Raw genomic sequence first — 19,048 nt, forward strand, 5'->3', positions numbered from 1 at the left:
TGTCCTAAAATAGCTCCCAAAATGAAAAAGGTTATAAATGGAATTTATATAAAAAATTTCAACTTTAAATACATTGTATCCCATACAGCATCTTTCCTCTGAAGGCAAAAACCCAACTGACAGGCAGTAGAATAACCCCTAGTTCTTCTAGTTTGCACTGATTCTGTGAACACTGTTTTAGAAATTTATTTACGATTAGAAGGCCCCTCTGAAAAATTCAGATTAATTGTTTGTTTTCTGAATTTCAAAGTCCTGTAAAGGAAATGACATGATTTTATTTTTTCTTCTTAGTATAAGCAAAACTGTAATAACCTAACTAAAGCCAGGTGAAGAGCCCTTTAACAATCTTCACATAAATCCATTCAGCTTCAGAATCTTCCATTAATTAACAATGATCTAGGGAATGAATATGGAGAAGTTTTTAATTACAATATTTTAATTACATTAGGAATGCCAGCAAAACTATGCAGGTATGGTAATTAGCAGTATATAGACAGATGACATCAGTTTCAGCTAAACCAGTTCAGCAAGTAAGTGAAGAGTGCAAAAGTGCACTCTTCCTGGAATTTGATTAGCAAATCATTATTTAACTGGTTAGCAAATCATTATTTAATTGAGGAAAATGATGATTCCCTCTTTTTCAGTGATATCAATTGACTGGCAAAAATGTGGGGATGGGGAAGAGGGTAGGATGGTATGGAGGGCAGAAACAGATGACTTCTGTTCAAAGACACAATATTTACAAAGCCAAAATCCATGTGTTTCAAAGTGTTGTTCAATTTGCTTGTACTGATTTTTCCAAAGACCAGAATAATTCCAGGTGTCATTGTACAGTACAGCTTTCAAGCAATACTGTTTTCTAAAAATGAGTACTGTTACCACTGCAGTAAATACTTTTTTTTCTGTGGGAATTTGTAGAAATTATGCATCCTGCAAATGAAGAGTGACCTACATTTTTTTTATACCTGATAATATTTCTGGTATCTTTTAAGTGCAGGATTTCCAAATAGTAAAATAAGTGGCAAACTTTTCGGCTGATTGGTGGGCTGGGACATAGTGGAATATATGCAAAGATGACAGAAAGCACACCTGTACATGTGAATACAATTATGCAGTACTGTACTACAATTACAGCTGGGCAGAGGTACTTCCACATTACATCCAGGCTATCATCTTTTTTTTGAAGCCATGCTCTGTTTCCTTTAGTATGGTAGCAGCTGGGAAAAAGTGTTATAAAAATGTTTGTGGCAGGTGTATCTTTTCAAATGGTTGAGTCTTTCCTAAGCTGATTTTATGCTCACTTTAAAGGCTCTGTTAGTCTGGACCCATAAAGTCATGGAACAGACGTAGTTATTTATCATTTAGAAAAAGAACTGGTCCCATAAAGTCATGGGTTTGCACAGTGCAAATCTGCAATAGCAAAGGACTGTGTTAGAATGTTCACCACAGAAATATACTGCTGTACATATCTCACCTAGCAGCAAGCAGTTCTCAGTCATGACAACATTTGATTGTATATGAAAACAGTATATTGAATACTCTTTTAAAGCATACCTCTTTGCCATGCTCATATAAATGTGTTTATGTCTATCCCTCAGTTTCATCGTAGATTTTAAAAGATTTTCCTTATAAAAATCATTGAATATTATTTCTGTTCCTGTGTGCTATGAGCTCAAAATAGATAGAAAGAACATACTGTGACACTGAAACAAAATTACAGCTTACTCTTGTAAGTTAGTAGTTGAAATGCTCGAGTTGTAGCATTTACTGCCCCTAAAATGCAAAAAAAAAAAATTCCAAAACAAACCAGCAAACAAACAACACACAACCTTTAATGCTAAAAAGTTAAGAAAGATGATGAGATTTTGCTGCATAAATACTTGTAAATAGTATTAGTTTTGATAACTGAATTCAGATAGCAGTGAGAAGTGTTATGGGAAAACTGGTTACTAATTAAAGAACTTGTGTTAAACTGATTTTTAACACATACATTTTTAATCGTCTGCACAAAAGTTGTATTATATTAAGCTTATGTATCTGTTTTTAGTGTCATATTCCTGTCAGACATGATTGAAGAGTTCTGGTATGCACTGAAGTTGACTGTAGAGAAACCGTTGCCAACTAATATACCTGAAATACAATGTGAGCTTGGAAAGTAAGTATGTATTTCATAATGCTGGACTTAGTGTTTTAAAGGATCATGGAAGAGTTTACATCAAAAAGCCAGAATATTGTTGTATGTTTACTGTAGCAGTTTGAAGATTATTTTCATGGATATATGTGTAGATAGAGCTAGATAAATGGAATTGTAGTGTGTACATAGATATCATCTGAAGTCTTTATATAGAAACCACTATGAAAATACTGCAGAACATAATCATAAAGATCCATAATACAGAGTTCTGTAGGTTTGTTGTAGTTTTTTGTTTCTTTTCTCTTTCTGAACTAATATTGAAATGGTATTTCTATACTCTACTGTAGACACTTCACTGATACAATGCTTTGATAGTATTAGGCGGAAACAAGTCTGTCACTCAGCTGCTGGGGATTTATATTCTGGAAGGAGCCCCCTTCATGCAAGTTTTAGGGCCTGAAGTTATGATCATAAAGCCTGAGTGGAAAACCTTCTCTTCTGAATGTTGCTTTTTATATTTTCTTTTTTCTTACTCATTTAGCTATGATTAACTGAGTAATGTTTTCCAGAGGATAAATATGTGGAGAAATCTGGCAGTTGACCTGCCACAGCTTTCACTAGAGGGAATATCCATTAGATAACTTACTGCAAAACCAATATATGTATCGCATTTTTCAAACTTTTCTTATTTGCTGTTTTCACTGATTCACCTTTAATATCTTTTCTGTGTCTCTTAGTGCTATAATGAGAATGTGATTTACAGTCATAAATCTTTTTTTAAAGACAAATAATATATTATTTTGATCAGAATAGAGAAATTTTGGGGAGTCCTACGAATTCTCTTAAAAATTGCGCTCCCTATTGAAGGTATCTTGTGTTTGTTTATTCTTTAATTAGAAAATAAAGAAGGGCAGTCTGTGAAACAGAGTGCCAACAGATGTAAAGCATAGCATTTAGACAATTAGCATACTCTAATCTTTGTCCTGGGACAGACACAGTAAAATACATAATCTACGTGTTCAAAATAATGATTTACCATTATGCTGTAATGAATAATGTAACAATTGTACAAAATGAAACAGATTTTGAGTCCATCCAGAGGAAGAAAGAGGGAAACGGGAGGAAACCCCATTGAAATGACTCGTGTGAAACACTAAGTTTGATTTGAGATCTCAAGGTTAAAAAGTTACCGAGAAGAATGGATGCCTAGAGGCACTAAATGAGAAGCTATTTGCAGCACCACTTAATGACAAGATTTTCCTGTAAACCATTGCTTAGACAAAAAGGAGTTGCAGATATCATTTATGTGATTAACTTTTAATTTCTGTCCAGTGCTTTTCCTGATCTACGGAAAGTAAGGAAAAAAAGGCGAAACATGAATCTGCAAATTGGAGCCTAGGAATAAATGTGAAGCTGTGGTGTTGGTTACACTAGAATTCATTTCTACCATATAAAAGTTAGGCATTAAGTTTAAGGCATTCAGACTAGGCTCCTTCTGCAGACTGTGAAAAGTGATTCCGCATCATGGTGACCTACATTAGGATCAGTTCTCCCTGAAGCTGTTTTTCTTCTTCTTGAATACTGAGGGAGCTAGAAAGTCCTTTTACCCAACTTTAACCTTCTGGCAACTGAAGTCCACCAAGAAAAATTCTGCCCTTACAACTGACCCAAGTATTAGAATGGTTATTGCTACCATTTATTATTGTTATTAGTAACAATTAATAATATTAATTAATGCTATTAAATATGCGTCCATACTAGTAGAAAAATACTAACACATAAATTATTATTTATATAATGAAGCATAATTTTTTTAAAAAGTACTCAGTTTTCAAGAAAGAAAATGTGACGAATAATAAAATGTGACGGAAGAAGCTTTGTAATTAATGGTCATTGCATATATGTATTTTTTCCAGATGTTCTCGTCTATACATACCTCTCTTTAATCCTACCCAAGAAACTCTGGAGCTAGAATTTGTTAACAGCAATCCTAGCAATTTTTCAATTGAGACTGATCCAAAACACCCTGTAAGTAAGATTTCTGTGCTTTCACCTAAGTGATAGAAGAGAGCCTTCTTTCCAAAACACATTGAATTGTGTAACGTACTGTGGGTTCAGAATGCACAGCATGGTCTCAAGGACTAGAGACATTATAAGTGTGTATTCTAGAGATTTTCTAGCTTAAGGATGAAAACAGTTAAACTTGAAAAAACAATGCAAGCTGAAGTATAGATGTATTTTCCTCAAATGCTTTGTGGAATGGTTTTGAGAAGGACTGCAGCATTGGTTGCAAATCATATTCAGGCAATATTAGAAGGAGAAGTTGTAAACAAACCGGCTGTACTAGAAGTTTCACAAGTTTCTAAGAATCAACAGGATAATCAGGTAAATATTAAGGGTAAGTAGATAAAATTTTAGTAAGAATTTAAGAATATCTCCTAGTCATGGCAGTTATAACAAACTTGCAGAGCCTAATAAGAATAAGAATTTTATCAATTTAGCCACAAGCTTCAAGCAAATACCTTTAATAATTTTATTCTCCAAACTTGTATTTACCCTAGGATTGAATTTTACTGAGAAAATCTTCATCCTATTATATGTAGACAATGTTTTCCTTCTCCATCACAGAAGCCCTTCCATCTTGCTGCCTAACGTTTTTGTCCTTTCAAGGACTCAAAGTAATACAGATGGGCTCAGCTTTCATATTTTCATTGAGATTGGCTAGAGTTCTAGATGGTCAAGATTCTGAAAAATATCTTTTATTGACAATTGATTACTAGTTAATAGTACAGGTCCAATGAAGAACTCTTTGGATGTTATAAACAATTAATGCCCTTAAATGTGTCCTTTTTATGGTGGGGAGATGAGAAAAAAGCGGACAGATGCATGGAAACTGTGCTGCAAGAGATCGGGGGACCGAATATAGAACTTTTAATGTGAAAAAAGAAAATGAAGAAACCTGTTGCAGACAGGAAATAAATGGCAATTGCACCTTTCTAGACATTAGGAAGATAATGCAGTGTCGTGGTTTAAACCCAGTCAGGTAATTCGTTTGCTCACTTCCCCCCCCTTTCTTGCCCTCCCCCTGCTCTCGGAGGGACGGAGAGGAGAATTGAAAAGAATGCAACTCCCACGGGTTGAGATAAGAACAGTTTAGTAACTAAGGTATAACACAAATCACTGCTGCTACCACCAATGATAATAATGATAAAGGAAATAACAAGGGAAGAGAATACAACACCTCAGCACCAGCTGACCGATAACTCGGCCCCCAAGCCCGACCAAGCTTCGACCGATACCTCCTCCAACCCTGCAGTCTCCCAGCCCTTCCGGCTAACTCCCAGTTACCTCCTGGGCATGACGTGCTGTGGTATGGAATACCTCTTTGGTCAGTTTGGGTCAGGTGTCCTGTCTCTGCTTCCTTCTGGCTTCCCCTCCTCCCTGGCAGAGCATGAGGCTCACAAAGTCCTTGGCCAAACCAAAACATCCTTGTTATCAGCTCTGTTCCTGAGCCGAAAGTCAAAACACTGCACTGCACCAGCTACCAAGAAGGAGAAGCATGACTGCTACTGCTGAACCCAGGACATGCAGGAAAGACCTACACAGGAGCTGGTTTGTCCCTTCCAACCCAAACTACTTAATGGTTCTATGATTCTATTTGAGCAAACTAGTATAAGGGTCAGAGGGAGAGGAGAGGTATATTGTAATAAGATCCTAAAATAGTTGAGAAGGTAAAAAATAGATTGTATTGGGAAAATAGAGGAATGATATAAACCAGATTCACCAGATATAAAAGAAAATGTTATCTTTCCTACAGATTAGTTGCCTAAATATTAACTAAAATTTTGTCTAATATTTTAGAATGTAAACAAATTTGAATATTGTATTTATTCCATGTGTGTGAAATTTTGTTGCAGTTTGAGTTTGCAACAGAAGGCATTACTGAAATACCGCAAGGGATTATTTTTTATAGATATGATTCAAGTTCAAGTACTGCCATCATTAATAATTGGCTTTCCTGAGGTCCAGTTGAATTACGCTCAAGTATTCCTGAACTTCTGGTTGCTTAAGGAAATCCAAATTAAATTCAAAGGCTTTAAATCTCTTGTCAGTTTTATCTATATTAGAAGCGGCTCCATTAACTTCTTTGTAAACTGATGAAAATGAGAAAAGTTATGTTTCTTATTAGTGGCTTTGCAGTTGTAGCCTATACCAGCTTTAAATGGAACATACCATTTTGGTTTTCTTTCAAGAAATTGAAGTCTTCAAGGGTTTCCTTTAATGAGAGTTGGGTTTCCATAGCATTCATTTATTTACTTATTTATTAGCAGGCTATGCCTAATTTTTTTTTTTCCCTTCTTGTTGGTTTTACACTGTATGGGTTAACTCAACATCCTTGTAAATTCTGCCAAAATCTCTAGAAGTTGAAGTGAACTTCCATAAATTTACTTCAAAATTCCTCCCTTGCCTTTCATTAGTATAGTGGGCAGTATGAGTTTCCGAGAGAACAGTCATCAGAATGTTGAATTTTGTGGTATTTTCCTAACCACAGCTTGCTTTATCTCTAGAATGGAGTGATTTGTGTTCAACATTTAGCAGATGAAAATTGTCAGTCATCAGTAATGCTATGTTCCCCAGCTTATTTCTTTCGCACTATATAAATACATGGACAGATTTCACAAGTATGTGTATTATATTTATATGCATATATATTTACGATGTAACTTAAATGTATAAAAAATTCTTGCAAATGGGATCATCTATGTTGCCAAAAAGAAAAACATGCTTTCACTGTAAGTCTTCAGCTTGCTATTCTCCTGACTATAACCCAGCTATAAGCTAGCCTTGCTATTCTCCTGACTATAACCCAGCTATAAGCTAGCCTAAACCTTTTTCATGAAGCTGTATTCCATCCTGATTAGCTATAAACCACAATTTTTATTAAGGAAAACTAAATTAAGAAAGAAGGGCTGGCAGAGAGGAGTGCAATCTCAAAGTCTCTGTTTGGAAGCTTTATTTTTATTGTGACCATGAGTAATTATTTTTAGTACAGAGTAGAGAATAAACTTCTAAATTTCATGAAAAACTTTCTTCCTTTGTTGGATTTGTAACAGGAATAAGATGTGTAGTTGCTCAGCCTTCTCCAGACTCAGTTTCCTATTTGAGCTGTTATCTCTGATAACTTATGAAAAGCAATGATACCAGTTTCCTTACACGAGTATCTTAGAAGACACTTGTTTGCATAAAGTAAACAGAAAGGAAGGGGATGGGTTACGTCCAGATTATGTTATTGAATGACTGCAGCAAAGTATGACCTTCTTTAAACATATTGTTAGTGTTATTTCTCAAGTCTATTTTAAAAAGCAATTTGTTATTTGCTTTTCAGTAGAAAATAAGTTATATTTTTTTACCCATCTTTTTATTTAAACCAAATCATTTTCTGGACATGGTAGAAGAGCATACTGTGTAACATAAAATGTTTAAAACAGATGTATAATGTAAAAAATAAAACTCTTTTCTGCTTTCAGACTGGGCAGTCTGCTGGATTATCATAACTCCATATTGATTGTTTAGATTCATTATGGCAGTGCATTTTCTGTGCAATGATAATATGCCAAGTAATGCTTATTGAAAATGGATTTCCAGTCAGTTTTCATCTTTATTGGAGGGTTATTATTCCAAAGAATGTAGATCTTCTAGTGAAATTACTAAAAATTAAAAAACTGTAGTTTTACTTTAATCATCTTTTCTTATGCTGTGACATCTGCTTTTTCATTTCCTTCAAAAGTATTTGGGAGGGGGCAATCATTAAGATTCTTTCACCATTTGTGAGTCTTCATTTGATAAATGGGCTGACCTGTTTGGACAGAGTAAGCAGAAACTAGGCTGCAAATGAAGTACAGAATCTCAAAAAAAAAGGTCTCTGGATACTGAGCATGCCCAGGAGCTCAGAGAGAAATGAGCTGTTCAGGCTCATTTTAGATGATGAACAGCTAAATAAACTCTGGGCAGTGGGGCAGATGGGGGTAGAGGTGGTTTGTGGGAGGTGACTCTCCCTCAGGTATGTTATTCTGGTTAATACAGAAGCCTTGCAAAGGTGGTGAGTGTGGGATGGTGGCAGCTGACTGCTGGTGGCAAATATGCCTTCAAGGTGTCACTCACCTACAGAACATATGAGATGTTGAAGTGTGGGTGACGCAGCAGTGCTGTGCTCCCCATATGGGAGGTGCAGGTGCTCTAACAGCCAAGTGGGAGTGGGCCCTAAGCAGTGAGCTACATGCTGTGTGTGAGACCCACCTACTTTTCCTTCCAGAAATGTTTTTATCATGCAGTGGAAACTGTAAAATGAAACTTTTAAAGGTTAAAAAAATATAGTTCCACCCCCCTGTAATAGACAAGGCAGCTAACGTCTGCAATAAACTGTTATGGCAATATTTTGATAAATTGTTTTAAAACCTTCCCCCTCAAAAGAGAAAAATAACATTTCAAGTTTTGTGCATTAGTTGACCACATCTGAGCTCTGTCTTCTCTTCTGCTCAGTGTAACTCCTGATGCTGTCAGTAGGAATATCTGTTGCTCAAGGCACATTAGCATCTCAGTCCGTAATCATGCTGGTATCCTATAGACACACCCTAAAGATGACTGTAAGGACCAGCACACCTGTGGCCTTTGCCCAGGCCCAGCTCTGAGATGGCAGAGAATGCCATGGGGCAGTGAAGAAAAGCAACGTAAGCCTCATCAGGGGCCTCTGCCCTGAGCGGGGAGTGGACACCCCTGTCCCTGCTTCACTCTCTGGGGCCAGCAGTATGTTCTCAGCACTGTGGCCATCACCAGTGGTCCTGATGCTGCACTGGGCCCCCATACCTATCATTGTCATGGCTCTGCTTGCTGTTTCTGGGTGGGATGGGAAAGGGCTACAGGTGGAGGTCCCTGCCTTGGTATGCCATAAGCTCAAGCCTTCCTTAGCTCCAAGGCAAGTACTGTATCAGAGCAAAGGCAATTAAAACCCCAAGCTAGAAAGAGGTCATAGGGCTTATTGGTGCAGTCAAGCATCTTGCAACTATTAAATGTAGTAAACAAAAATTAATGTTTTAATAACTTGTGTTCAGTGCCTGTTAGCAGCCTATTCTTCCAGGGCTGACATTTCCTTTATAAAAGGGCTTGTTGATGCCAGCTGTTGCAGGGTGTTGTTTTGACCTTTATTAACTGCAAAATAGATTAATTTTATAAAATACAGCTCAAGTGTCCATAATTCCAATAAATCTTCTTACATGCAAACATTATTTAGACATGTATGATATTAAAAACCTAGTACTTTTTTAATTAAAACAGACATGTAATTGCGTATTCAGTGTTCATAGTGAATCATTCTTCTGATGCATTGGCATTTTTTTTTATTTATAATTCTATTGTTTCATTGCTTATCTAGTTCTTAAAAACTTTTATGACCCCATTGTAATCAGATACTTTACTTTTCCCTGTGCAATTGAGATTCAAGCAGTATACTTCACATGAAGAGAAACCTAGCAACATCATTTATGTTAGTTCAGATAAAGGTAAGCAGAAGAGAGGCAAAACACTACTTTATTAAAACCTGCCATGTATTTCCCTTATAAGCCAATTTCTGTCTCTGGAGGTCAATGTGATAACCTTCTAGTGTCATCAATATGATCAGACACCAAAGTTATGTTTGAACAGAATTTGTACAAGCCACTGTCCATGTCCTTGGAGCAATCTGTAACACCAGCTCTGTAGTTTCTGGGGAATCAACTTGCAGTGACTGCCTCTAGGATTGTCTACTGCAGTACATTTGCTGCCTTAGCATCCTGTGCTTGCTGTGAGGAGAGAATGCATGTGGTGGAACACATTAATCACATAAACATCAACAGTGTTGATACAAAGCACAAAAGAGAAACAGATAAAAACCAAACCAAACCAAACAAAACATTGATTTATTTGTCCACTCTTTCCTTTGCTTCTTTCTTGTGTTTGTACAGGTGATTGTTGCTCCTCATTCCACCACTGAAGTACCTGTGCAATTCTGTCCATCTGCCCTTGGAAGAGGCAATCACAAAGCATCAATAACCTTCAGCTGTTCACAGGTATGATACTGTGTTTGCTGTCCACAACACCTGGAATTCATATTAGATAATATTTTAATAGGCAAGTAAGTAAGGGTTTCAATCTGTAGGTGAAGTTGAAATTCAGTGGGTCGGTACATAATGGGAGAGCAAATGCAAAGGTATACGAAAGTTATAATTTGTTTTAAACTTTTTTTTTTTTTACACAGAAATTTTTCTATTTACAATATTAAAACATGATGCAATCATGTAGAAGAAAGAAAAAGTGATGAATAATTTTAGCTTTTTTGGTAATTCTGCTGTTTTTAACAGCAGAAGAGTGTCACTTCTTAGCATTGCCACCTCTGAAATTAAATTTCTTTCTATTTTTCTTTCTATTCTTTCTATTTTTCCCACCCCCCCCAATGAAATTAATTTGATTAATTTTTTCTTTGATCTGAATTTTGGAAGGTAATGCACTTGAAAAAGTGAATTATTCTTTCAGTTTTTCTGAAAATGTTTTTTTACTTTAAGCATTTTAGAATTGTTGACGATTTCATCTCTGAGCTTTCTTTTAGATGAGAAAATGAATAAAGATAAAGAAACATGAGTCATCAACATGACCTACTAGCTGGTTAAAAGCTGCAACTGGAAACAAAAATGAAACTTGATAATATGATGTAAATTATAATATTTTATCACATGAGCTGTGGTTGAAAGAAGTATTTGCTTTTTGTGTAGTTTCCTCTCTGTATTATTTTTTGATTTTCAGATATCCTAATAGATTGCTGACCTGTAAATTACTCCAGTTATATGCTACAAAGAGTTTTCAGTAGCGTTATAAGTAATACTGCAAAACCAAATACTATTTTATATGAAGAAAACGAATAGTGAAGGAAGCAATGTAGCCTTTTATTCCTGAAAAAGTATGTTGAACAGACAGGTTATTTGTAGGTGGTGGTAGCACAACATTTATTTTCAGGATCTCTGTTTTAAAATATTTATTAAGGACAAAACCAAGGAGACAGCAACTGTCCTATGAATAGTATATATTCAAGGCCAGTTCAAGAGGACAGAATGTCCTTATCTTTTCTGGATTCTAATGGTACATAGAAATCTAATTTAAAAAAAAAAAAAAAAAATTCACCAAATACAGAAGTAATAAAACGATACAATTCATTTTAACAAAGTGAGCCCTGCCACCTGAATCTTGTCATCCAGTGCAACATCCTGTCAAGAAATGTCAAATCTCCAAATTTTTATCTGCAGTGAACTTTAGTCAATATGCCATCCTTCTAAATGCTTTTTCCAGATCTCTTTAACAGTATCAATATATTGGTTTAATATTTGTAATTTCTTAGTGCTATTTTTATGCCTTGTCGTGGTTTAAGCCCAGGCTGTAAGTCAGCCATGCAGCCCTCTCACTCACTCCCCCTCTTTCTTCCCCCCCCTCGCTCCCGGAGGGATGTGGAGGAGAATCGAAACAATGTAACTCCCATGGGTTGAGATAAGAACAGTCCAGTAACTAAGGTATAACACAAAACCACTGCTGCTGCCACCAGTAATAATCATGATAAGGGAAACAACAATGGAAGAGAATACAATACCACCTGTTGATACCCAGCCCAACCGAACAGTAAACTAGCCCTTCCAAGTAACTCTAAGTTACATCCTGGGCATGGCATGCTATGGTATGGAATACCTCTTTGGCTAGTTTGGGTCAGGTGTCCTGTCTCTGCTTCCTCCTGGCTTCCCCTCCTCCCTGGCAGAGCATGAGCCTCAGGAAGTCCTTGGTCAGACTAAACATTTGAGCAGTAACTAAAAACATTCGTGTTATCAGCACTGTTCTCAGGCCAAAATTCAAAAGCACAGTGCTGCACCAGCTACTAAAAAGGAGGAAAAATGACTGCTATTGCTGAACCCAGGACATGCCTGAATCTTGAGAATTCTGTAAATTTTTATTCATTTTCACTTCTAGTCTTTAGTAAATTAATCTCAGACTATTTCAGTTTGCTCATTGTTATACTGATAGCTGACAATTAATATTTACAGAGATACAACTGGCCTTTTTAATTAAGACTTGAAGAATGCTTCTCATCAGGGGTGGATGCCTCAGACAACTTTGAATGTAACCCCCCTCCCCTGACACGGGTTTTCCTCCCTTGATTTCTCTGTTTAAATATATCTGAATGGACACTTAAGCCATCTGATAGCTGAATAGCTGACTAATCTAAAATCAGTTAATGACAGTACTTACAGGATAAGCCTTTACTTCTGATTGTGCTTCTTTCCTGAACTGAGAGAAACTTTTCTGTTCTATTACCTGCTTCATTTGTTTCTGGTTTGAAGCTGTATGAAGAGCTCTTCACAAAGTGAGTCTGAGTTTAGCTCTAAGCACTGTGAAAATCTGAAATTAAGTTTGTTGGGACAGCACAACTGAAAGGTCAGTCTTAACGTAATCGGCACCGAGAGTTCTAATTTACCTGTATTATCCTATTCTTTTACCACATTGCTAGCATCCATGTATAATGTAAAGCATTTAACAGAAGTAAGTAATATTAGAGAGAAAATGAACCCAATGTTAGGTCCTATCCTGTATTATTTTCCTAACGATTCTGGTTTTTAAATATCTTATCCTCTTGATTTCTTGCACTGATCATATACGGTCTTGACCTCCATCACAGAGTGGGTCAATGAGAAATAGTAACTGTAGATCAGGCAAGGCAGGCCTGTCCTTTAGTCAGTATAATTTTTTGGTTGTCTTGTTTTGTATTCCAGACCAACGACTAATTTTGTTTGTCTCCTTTAGCTGTTCAGTTTGACAGTTTCTGTGTGTTGTTTTAAAGGTGCTCAGCACTTGAAACAATGGGGATCAAAATGGCTCTGCTTGTTAACCACAAAAATTCAGTGGAAACTGCAGTCACTAGTTTTTGTAGACCATGAGCCTGGGCCTTCAGCAATAAAGCTCTTCATAGCTCTTTGGTCTTTACAGCTCAACTGTAGAAAATATAAGCATGCTCACTCCTCCCACCCCTACACTGCATCTCTGTGGGAAACAACTGGCTATGAGCAAGGTGGTTCACACAGATTTACAGAGGGTTTGGAAAGCATTGTTACACTAATATTGCCTCATAACTTATGTATTAAGAGATTTGCAGAAATACATATATATGTATATTGTTGCTGTGTGTGTAAGCAAGCACAAAGTAGCAATGACTGGCCAGTGTAAGCACTTATTGCTTGACACGTTCAGCTTTCTGAAAACATGATCTTCTGGCATGTTTATGCCTGTGTTCCAGTCCTTCAAAATAAATCTGCAAAGTGTGCTCAGCCTATTGTTTATATTTAACTTCTTGAAGCCAATGTGGGAAGGAAGAACAAGTCAGGAACACAAACGCTATGATATGCTGGCTTGGCAACTGCTGGGCAGTTTCTTGTTGACTACTGCCAGCAAAGGGGCTTCACCAAGGAGTTAGTCCTCTGTTGCTTCAAAGTTTGTACAGTGGCAGCACTCACCTTCCTGACAGAATTTGAATAGTGAGTGGTGTTAGCATCCTGCTCATGAGTTTGAAACAATAAACAGGTTATAGGCCATATTTAAGTCAACAATGAAATAAAATGTAATTTTAAAGGGAGGTAGTTTTCAATTTTTACTAGACTGAGAAATGCAGAACTCCCTGCAAACCAGGTAATATAAATCACTGTCTAAATCCTAAACAAAACACAGGCCCTATTTTTATATTCTGAGTTTTAGTATTGTGTAGTCTTTTTTCTACATCAGTATACAAACAAGTTTTCCTCTTTTCTTTTTTTTTTTTAACCCTGTAGCCTTGGATGACTTCTACCAAATAATTTCCTTCAGTAAGACTAAAATGTCTTTTTTCTTGTTGGATTGAATGTTTCTCTATAATATGATAATAAAGGCATGCAATTTTGCTGTCCAAAGCTATTTTCTGAAGACGTATGATGTGACATTTTATTTATCCCTGTTTATGCTGAGAAGTCTTAATATATTAGTCACTTTTTACTTTAAATATTTCCATATTTGTTGTTAGATTTTTGAACCCTGTCTATCACAGATTTTCCTTAATTATTTCAGACAGGCTATGCAGAAGTAAATGCAGTATTCCAGATAATGGAAGTAGTGGTTTGAATTTATGTATTTTCTATTCTGCTTATGATGTATACCTTTTTGAGTTATAATGAACAAAACAGATCAAAGGGTCACTTTTTTGAGCAGTTTGTAATAAGCGTCAAATTTTAGTCAGTTATTATTTGAAGGCAGCAACATGAATGTACAAATTAAACATTTTCCTTAAAATAATATTACCTTTATATTTGCCATTCGCCTTTGCTGCTCATTCAGCTTTAAAGGTTCCACAGTGAGTGGCATTATTAACATCATTCTTTATAATCTTAAAAGAGTAAGTAAGTGTAGGGCAGACAACTCCTTACTCTCATGATAAAAAAAATGATCAAAATAAACACATCAATTGAATTATATTTTCATTTTTTTTCTGCTCTGTGGTGATACTCTATATCTGCTAGGTCTTTTCAATATGGATTCTTCTGTGCATAGTGGTTAATGTTCTTTATTATCTTTGGAGTAACAATTTTAGCTTTTTGTATGATTCTCTGCTGTCCAATCAAACAATTATTTTTCTTATTCACTTATCTTCTGAAAAGAGCTTCTCACTTCATCTGCTTTCAGGTTCTATGTGCTTTGAATTGCCCTCTTGCAACCACCTACATCTTTCATTCACTTGACTGGAAGCTCTGAGTAGATTAGAAGTTAAATGCTCTGAGTAGCTTGGAAGGTAAATACTCTGTGCTCAGAGTAGCCCAAAAGATAATGAAGAGATGGGAACATCTCCCACAATGGGGTAGCAATACTTAAGAGTAACATAACAGCTTGCTGGAAGAAGCAAGCAAGCAAGCAAGCATTTAACAGCAGTTCACTTACAACAGAAGAGAGACATAGAACACTAGAAGGAAGAAGTAGGCAAAATGCCTTAAAATGTACCTATCTAACTTTTCAAATAGTAAGTAATGGCATGTTTCATCTACAGCTTACAGAGTGGATATTTAACCTTTCGGGGACTGGTCTTCCTCCTCAGCTGATGGAACCAACCAGCATAAGTGCATGTATTGGCCAGCATTCTTCTGTCATGATATCCTTCAAAAATCCAACTCCTGAAAACGTGGTGGTAGATGTCATGCTGACAGGTACAGAGGTTTGGATTGTTTTGGGGTGAGGAAAGGAACTTAAACTCCTTGGGTTGCATTAGAAGTGTGAGTGGGATGTGATTACATTTGCCTCATTTCATTTCCTGGCAATGGAGATATTGTGTATCATTCACATCTACCCTGGAAAACTGTTAGACAATACTGTGTGAGCTAAGAAATAACACAACCCTTTAAAAACTGTTCACAGTAGAACTCTTAGGTCAAACAGTCTCATGTCTACATGAAGCTGGTTATTGCCCATGGACTGCACTGTAGCATTTAGGCAGTAGGGGTCTCCTGAGTCTGTTTTGGGAGCTGTATATCTAAGCCAAAGAGCTAATGTGTTGTTTTGGCTTTGTTCCTCGGTTATTTTCCAAAATATCTTATTTTATCAGCTAAAGGAGTTAGTAAGGGAAAAACATTTGAGGCTTTTTTTTCCCGATTGACCTTCCAGGGAAGTATGTTTCAGCAATATTTTCAAACATACTTTAAAAAATAAAATCTAGAATTATCAAAGATCGCCAAATCATACTGAGATTTCACAAATGCTGTAGAACTCAAGTCTGAAGTCCCAGATTGTCCTTGATGACTGAGATTTACTCAGTGAAAGAATAAACTTCACTCTGAGTGAAGCAGAGATCTATAGAAGGTCTATGAAGCTCCACCTAGTTCAGCATAACATGTAGTATTAAAAAACAGGCACCAAACCATTTTCTGGCATCTTCATATAGCAAAAATTGAAGATAAACCTTCCAGTGCCCCCTGACATCAACTCAGTAGATGGAGGAACATAAGAGAATAGCAAATTCAAAACTGTGCAAAGGTAAGTTTTAAGTTAGGTTTACACACTCATGCTGTGATTTGGAGTTTGTGGCACATAAAATAAGTGAAGAAAGGTGACTTTTAAAAATGGAGATCCAGGTTTATTTATTGAATGGAACTCATGCTTTTTAATTACACCTTCTGAGATATGAATTGGAAATACAGAAATACAGCTTTAGCTGCATATGGATAATATATGGGGGATTTTGCTGATTCTTCTACCTGAATAGTGTTTGGTCAAGAGAATTTTATTCTCATGACTGAATTCTCTATGCTTTTGCTGACCAAGTACTTTAGTACAGTTTCCCATGTGTAACTGCTGATGTATTTTCATCCTCAGCTGTCACAAAATAGAGTTCCATTTGTAAATGCTCAGACCACTTCTGAGTTTCTGTTGACGTTCTCATATGGACAACAGTGAAGGAAGAAACAGTTTGCAGTGGTCCAGTATTTACACACTAAGTGAACCATTTCTAAGCTCTCAGGAATAGTGCCAGCTTTTACATGCTGAGCAGGGGACCTGGCAGAGTGTGGAACAGAGTCATATCCAGCACATACAGAAAGCTCAAAAGTGATGTTCATATTAGAAAAGGGAGCATAAATGTCAACATCTTATGTTTTTCACTAGCAACACGATGTTGATGAAATACCAGTTTCTTCCTCCACAGTGTTGGATCTGCTTGGTGTTATTATGTTTACATAAGGGTCTCTTGTTACACTTGCTTTCTTATTGGTTGCCAGATTTAGTTCCACAATGATCTCTTCACTTTATTAGGTCTTTACCATACATTGTATAATTTCTTTAGGGTAATACCACAAAATTATTCATCACTAAGCTGAAGCTGAAAAACAACTAAGGCAATAGTTGGCACTTTGACAATGTGCTGGTATGGGTAAAATAGCCCGAGGCGTGACAAATGCTTTGCACTGTTGACTTAATATAAAGCCCCATGGCCTGTTACTAGCAGTGGCAATAACATATTCCCAATACTACACCTAGATGGAAGGAAGAAGAGATAACAAAAGCCGAACGTAAAAGTACTATAAGCATACTTAGCAAAATGATCAGGAAAGCCAAAACTCATCAGGTGTGAAAAGTAACAGGGAAAGTATGGTCTCTCACAAAGGGGTTCTAAAGGTAGGCTAGCTGGCTAAGGAAGCTTAGGGAAAATGCAGATAGTTCCATTGATGGATGGGGGAATCAGCTATTTAGACAATGCAGAAAAGGCTGAAGTGCACAGTGCAGTTTTTTGCCTAAGTCTGCAAGCAAAACTCGAATGAATTGCACATCGTCTTGCAATCCATTTCAAAGCACATGAAGTTCAAGAAGGTAATCAGAAGTAATCAAATATATTTGTTAAGTACAAATCAAAATGACTGATGTCATTGCCTTCTGTATGGAAATCAGTGATTATACAAATAAGGGAGGAGTAGTGGATGTAACATACTGTGGTTTAGCAAGACTTTTTCATTGTTCCCTGTTGTATTTTCGTTTGGAAGCTGAAGAAGTGTAAGCTCGATGAGCAGACTGCTGAGTGGGTTGAAAACTTGGCTGAGCTGTTGGTCTCAATAGTGATCAACACCTTGACAATCAGTTGCTGGCTGCAGTGAGTGCAGTACCCTAGGGATCAGCATGGGGCCCATGTTATTCAAGACCTTCATTAATGACATGGATTATGACAGAGTGAAATATTAAGAAGTGAAAGTGGCTGACATGAATGGTAAATCTTCAGTCCAGAGGTACTTCAATAAATTGTTAGTATACCTCTTTTTTTTTTGAAGTGCTCTTTTTCATCAGTTCATTGTTCCTGGAGCAGCTGAAGATGCAGTAAACTTCACTTTGTTAGTAACGCAATTTTCTTCTAGAATGTTAAACCTTTGTATTTTCCCCTCATTCCATCTGCCCTTTGTGTTTATCTTAGTTTAGACACTTACAGAAGCACTGTGAATTATTTGACCAGGAAATAACTGGTTATATAATCTCTTGAACTGTAAGTGTGTATTACATGTGTGCTACGAAGATCCCCAATGCATCTCATGGGGTACAGCATGCTTTATTCTAGTGTAAAGTGCAAGCTGGTATTCTGATTTGTACAAGAGCAATTATAAGAAGCAAACTCCTTGGCTTTTTTGAGCACAAATCTAGTGCTGGATAGCACAGTTTAGTATACTAATATTAAGTATAATTTGTAAAAAAGCTAATCTAATGCGCTATTTGCAAAAATAATAAAAAAATGTGACATCCACGATGCAATTTCATAATAACTTATAAAGCATAAATATTGGTGCTAAACCCTAATAAATTGTGACGTTCTGAGAAACATTAGCAAAACAGGTGTTAAGTATTTTCCTGAGAACATAGATATCTTTGCAACTATGGAGCATTAAATTGTCCCAGGGATATTTTCAGTAACAAAGACAGTGAAGAGGCAACTGGCTTAGTGAAAGACTGATGTTGGGTTTTATGCATCAGGAGTTGCCAGTTTTCATTTTCTGTACACATCAATAGACCTGATATGATGATGACCTAATGTTTTTGCTGTCTATGAAATTATGGATAGTTTTCTTTGAGATAAATTATTTTTGTACTGTGATCTTTATGGAAGTAATACCATACTGTCCTTTAAAAAGCTGTCTTGAATTTGTTAATCAGTTTAATATTTAATGTTACATTTCTCATTCAGTTGCTGCTGGTGACCTGTATATTATGTTTGCTTGGTTTGAGTTACGCATTCAGACTGTCTTTAGATATGTTCATACGTGCTATGATTTGCTCTCTGTTCTAATATTTACTGTAATTCCTATT

The 19,048-nt window shown here is 36.4% G+C and overlaps 1 protein-coding gene across 1 annotated transcript in view; it reads left to right on the forward strand.

The window, feature by feature from the left end:
* The window catches only part of CFAP47 (cilia and flagella associated protein 47), a 291,654-nt gene that overhangs the window by 208,600 nt on the left and 64,006 nt on the right, over positions 1-19,048 (forward strand). Inside the window, exons 55-58 of the mRNA XM_057411837.1 lie at positions 2,048-2,155; positions 4,051-4,162; positions 10,132-10,236; positions 15,264-15,420. Coding sequence (XP_057267820.1) covers positions 2,048-2,155; positions 4,051-4,162; positions 10,132-10,236; positions 15,264-15,420 — 482 coding nt within the window. The remainder of the gene's footprint in view (positions 1-2,047; positions 2,156-4,050; positions 4,163-10,131; positions 10,237-15,263; positions 15,421-19,048) is intronic.

Source organism: Pezoporus wallicus, unplaced genomic scaffold (assembly GCF_028554395.1).
Source record: "Pezoporus wallicus isolate ANWC-B61680 ecotype Strahan unplaced genomic scaffold, APGP_CSIRO_Pwel_v1 contig_1438, whole genome shotgun sequence".
Lineage (NCBI taxonomy): Eukaryota > Metazoa > Chordata > Aves > Psittaciformes > Psittacidae > Pezoporus > Pezoporus wallicus.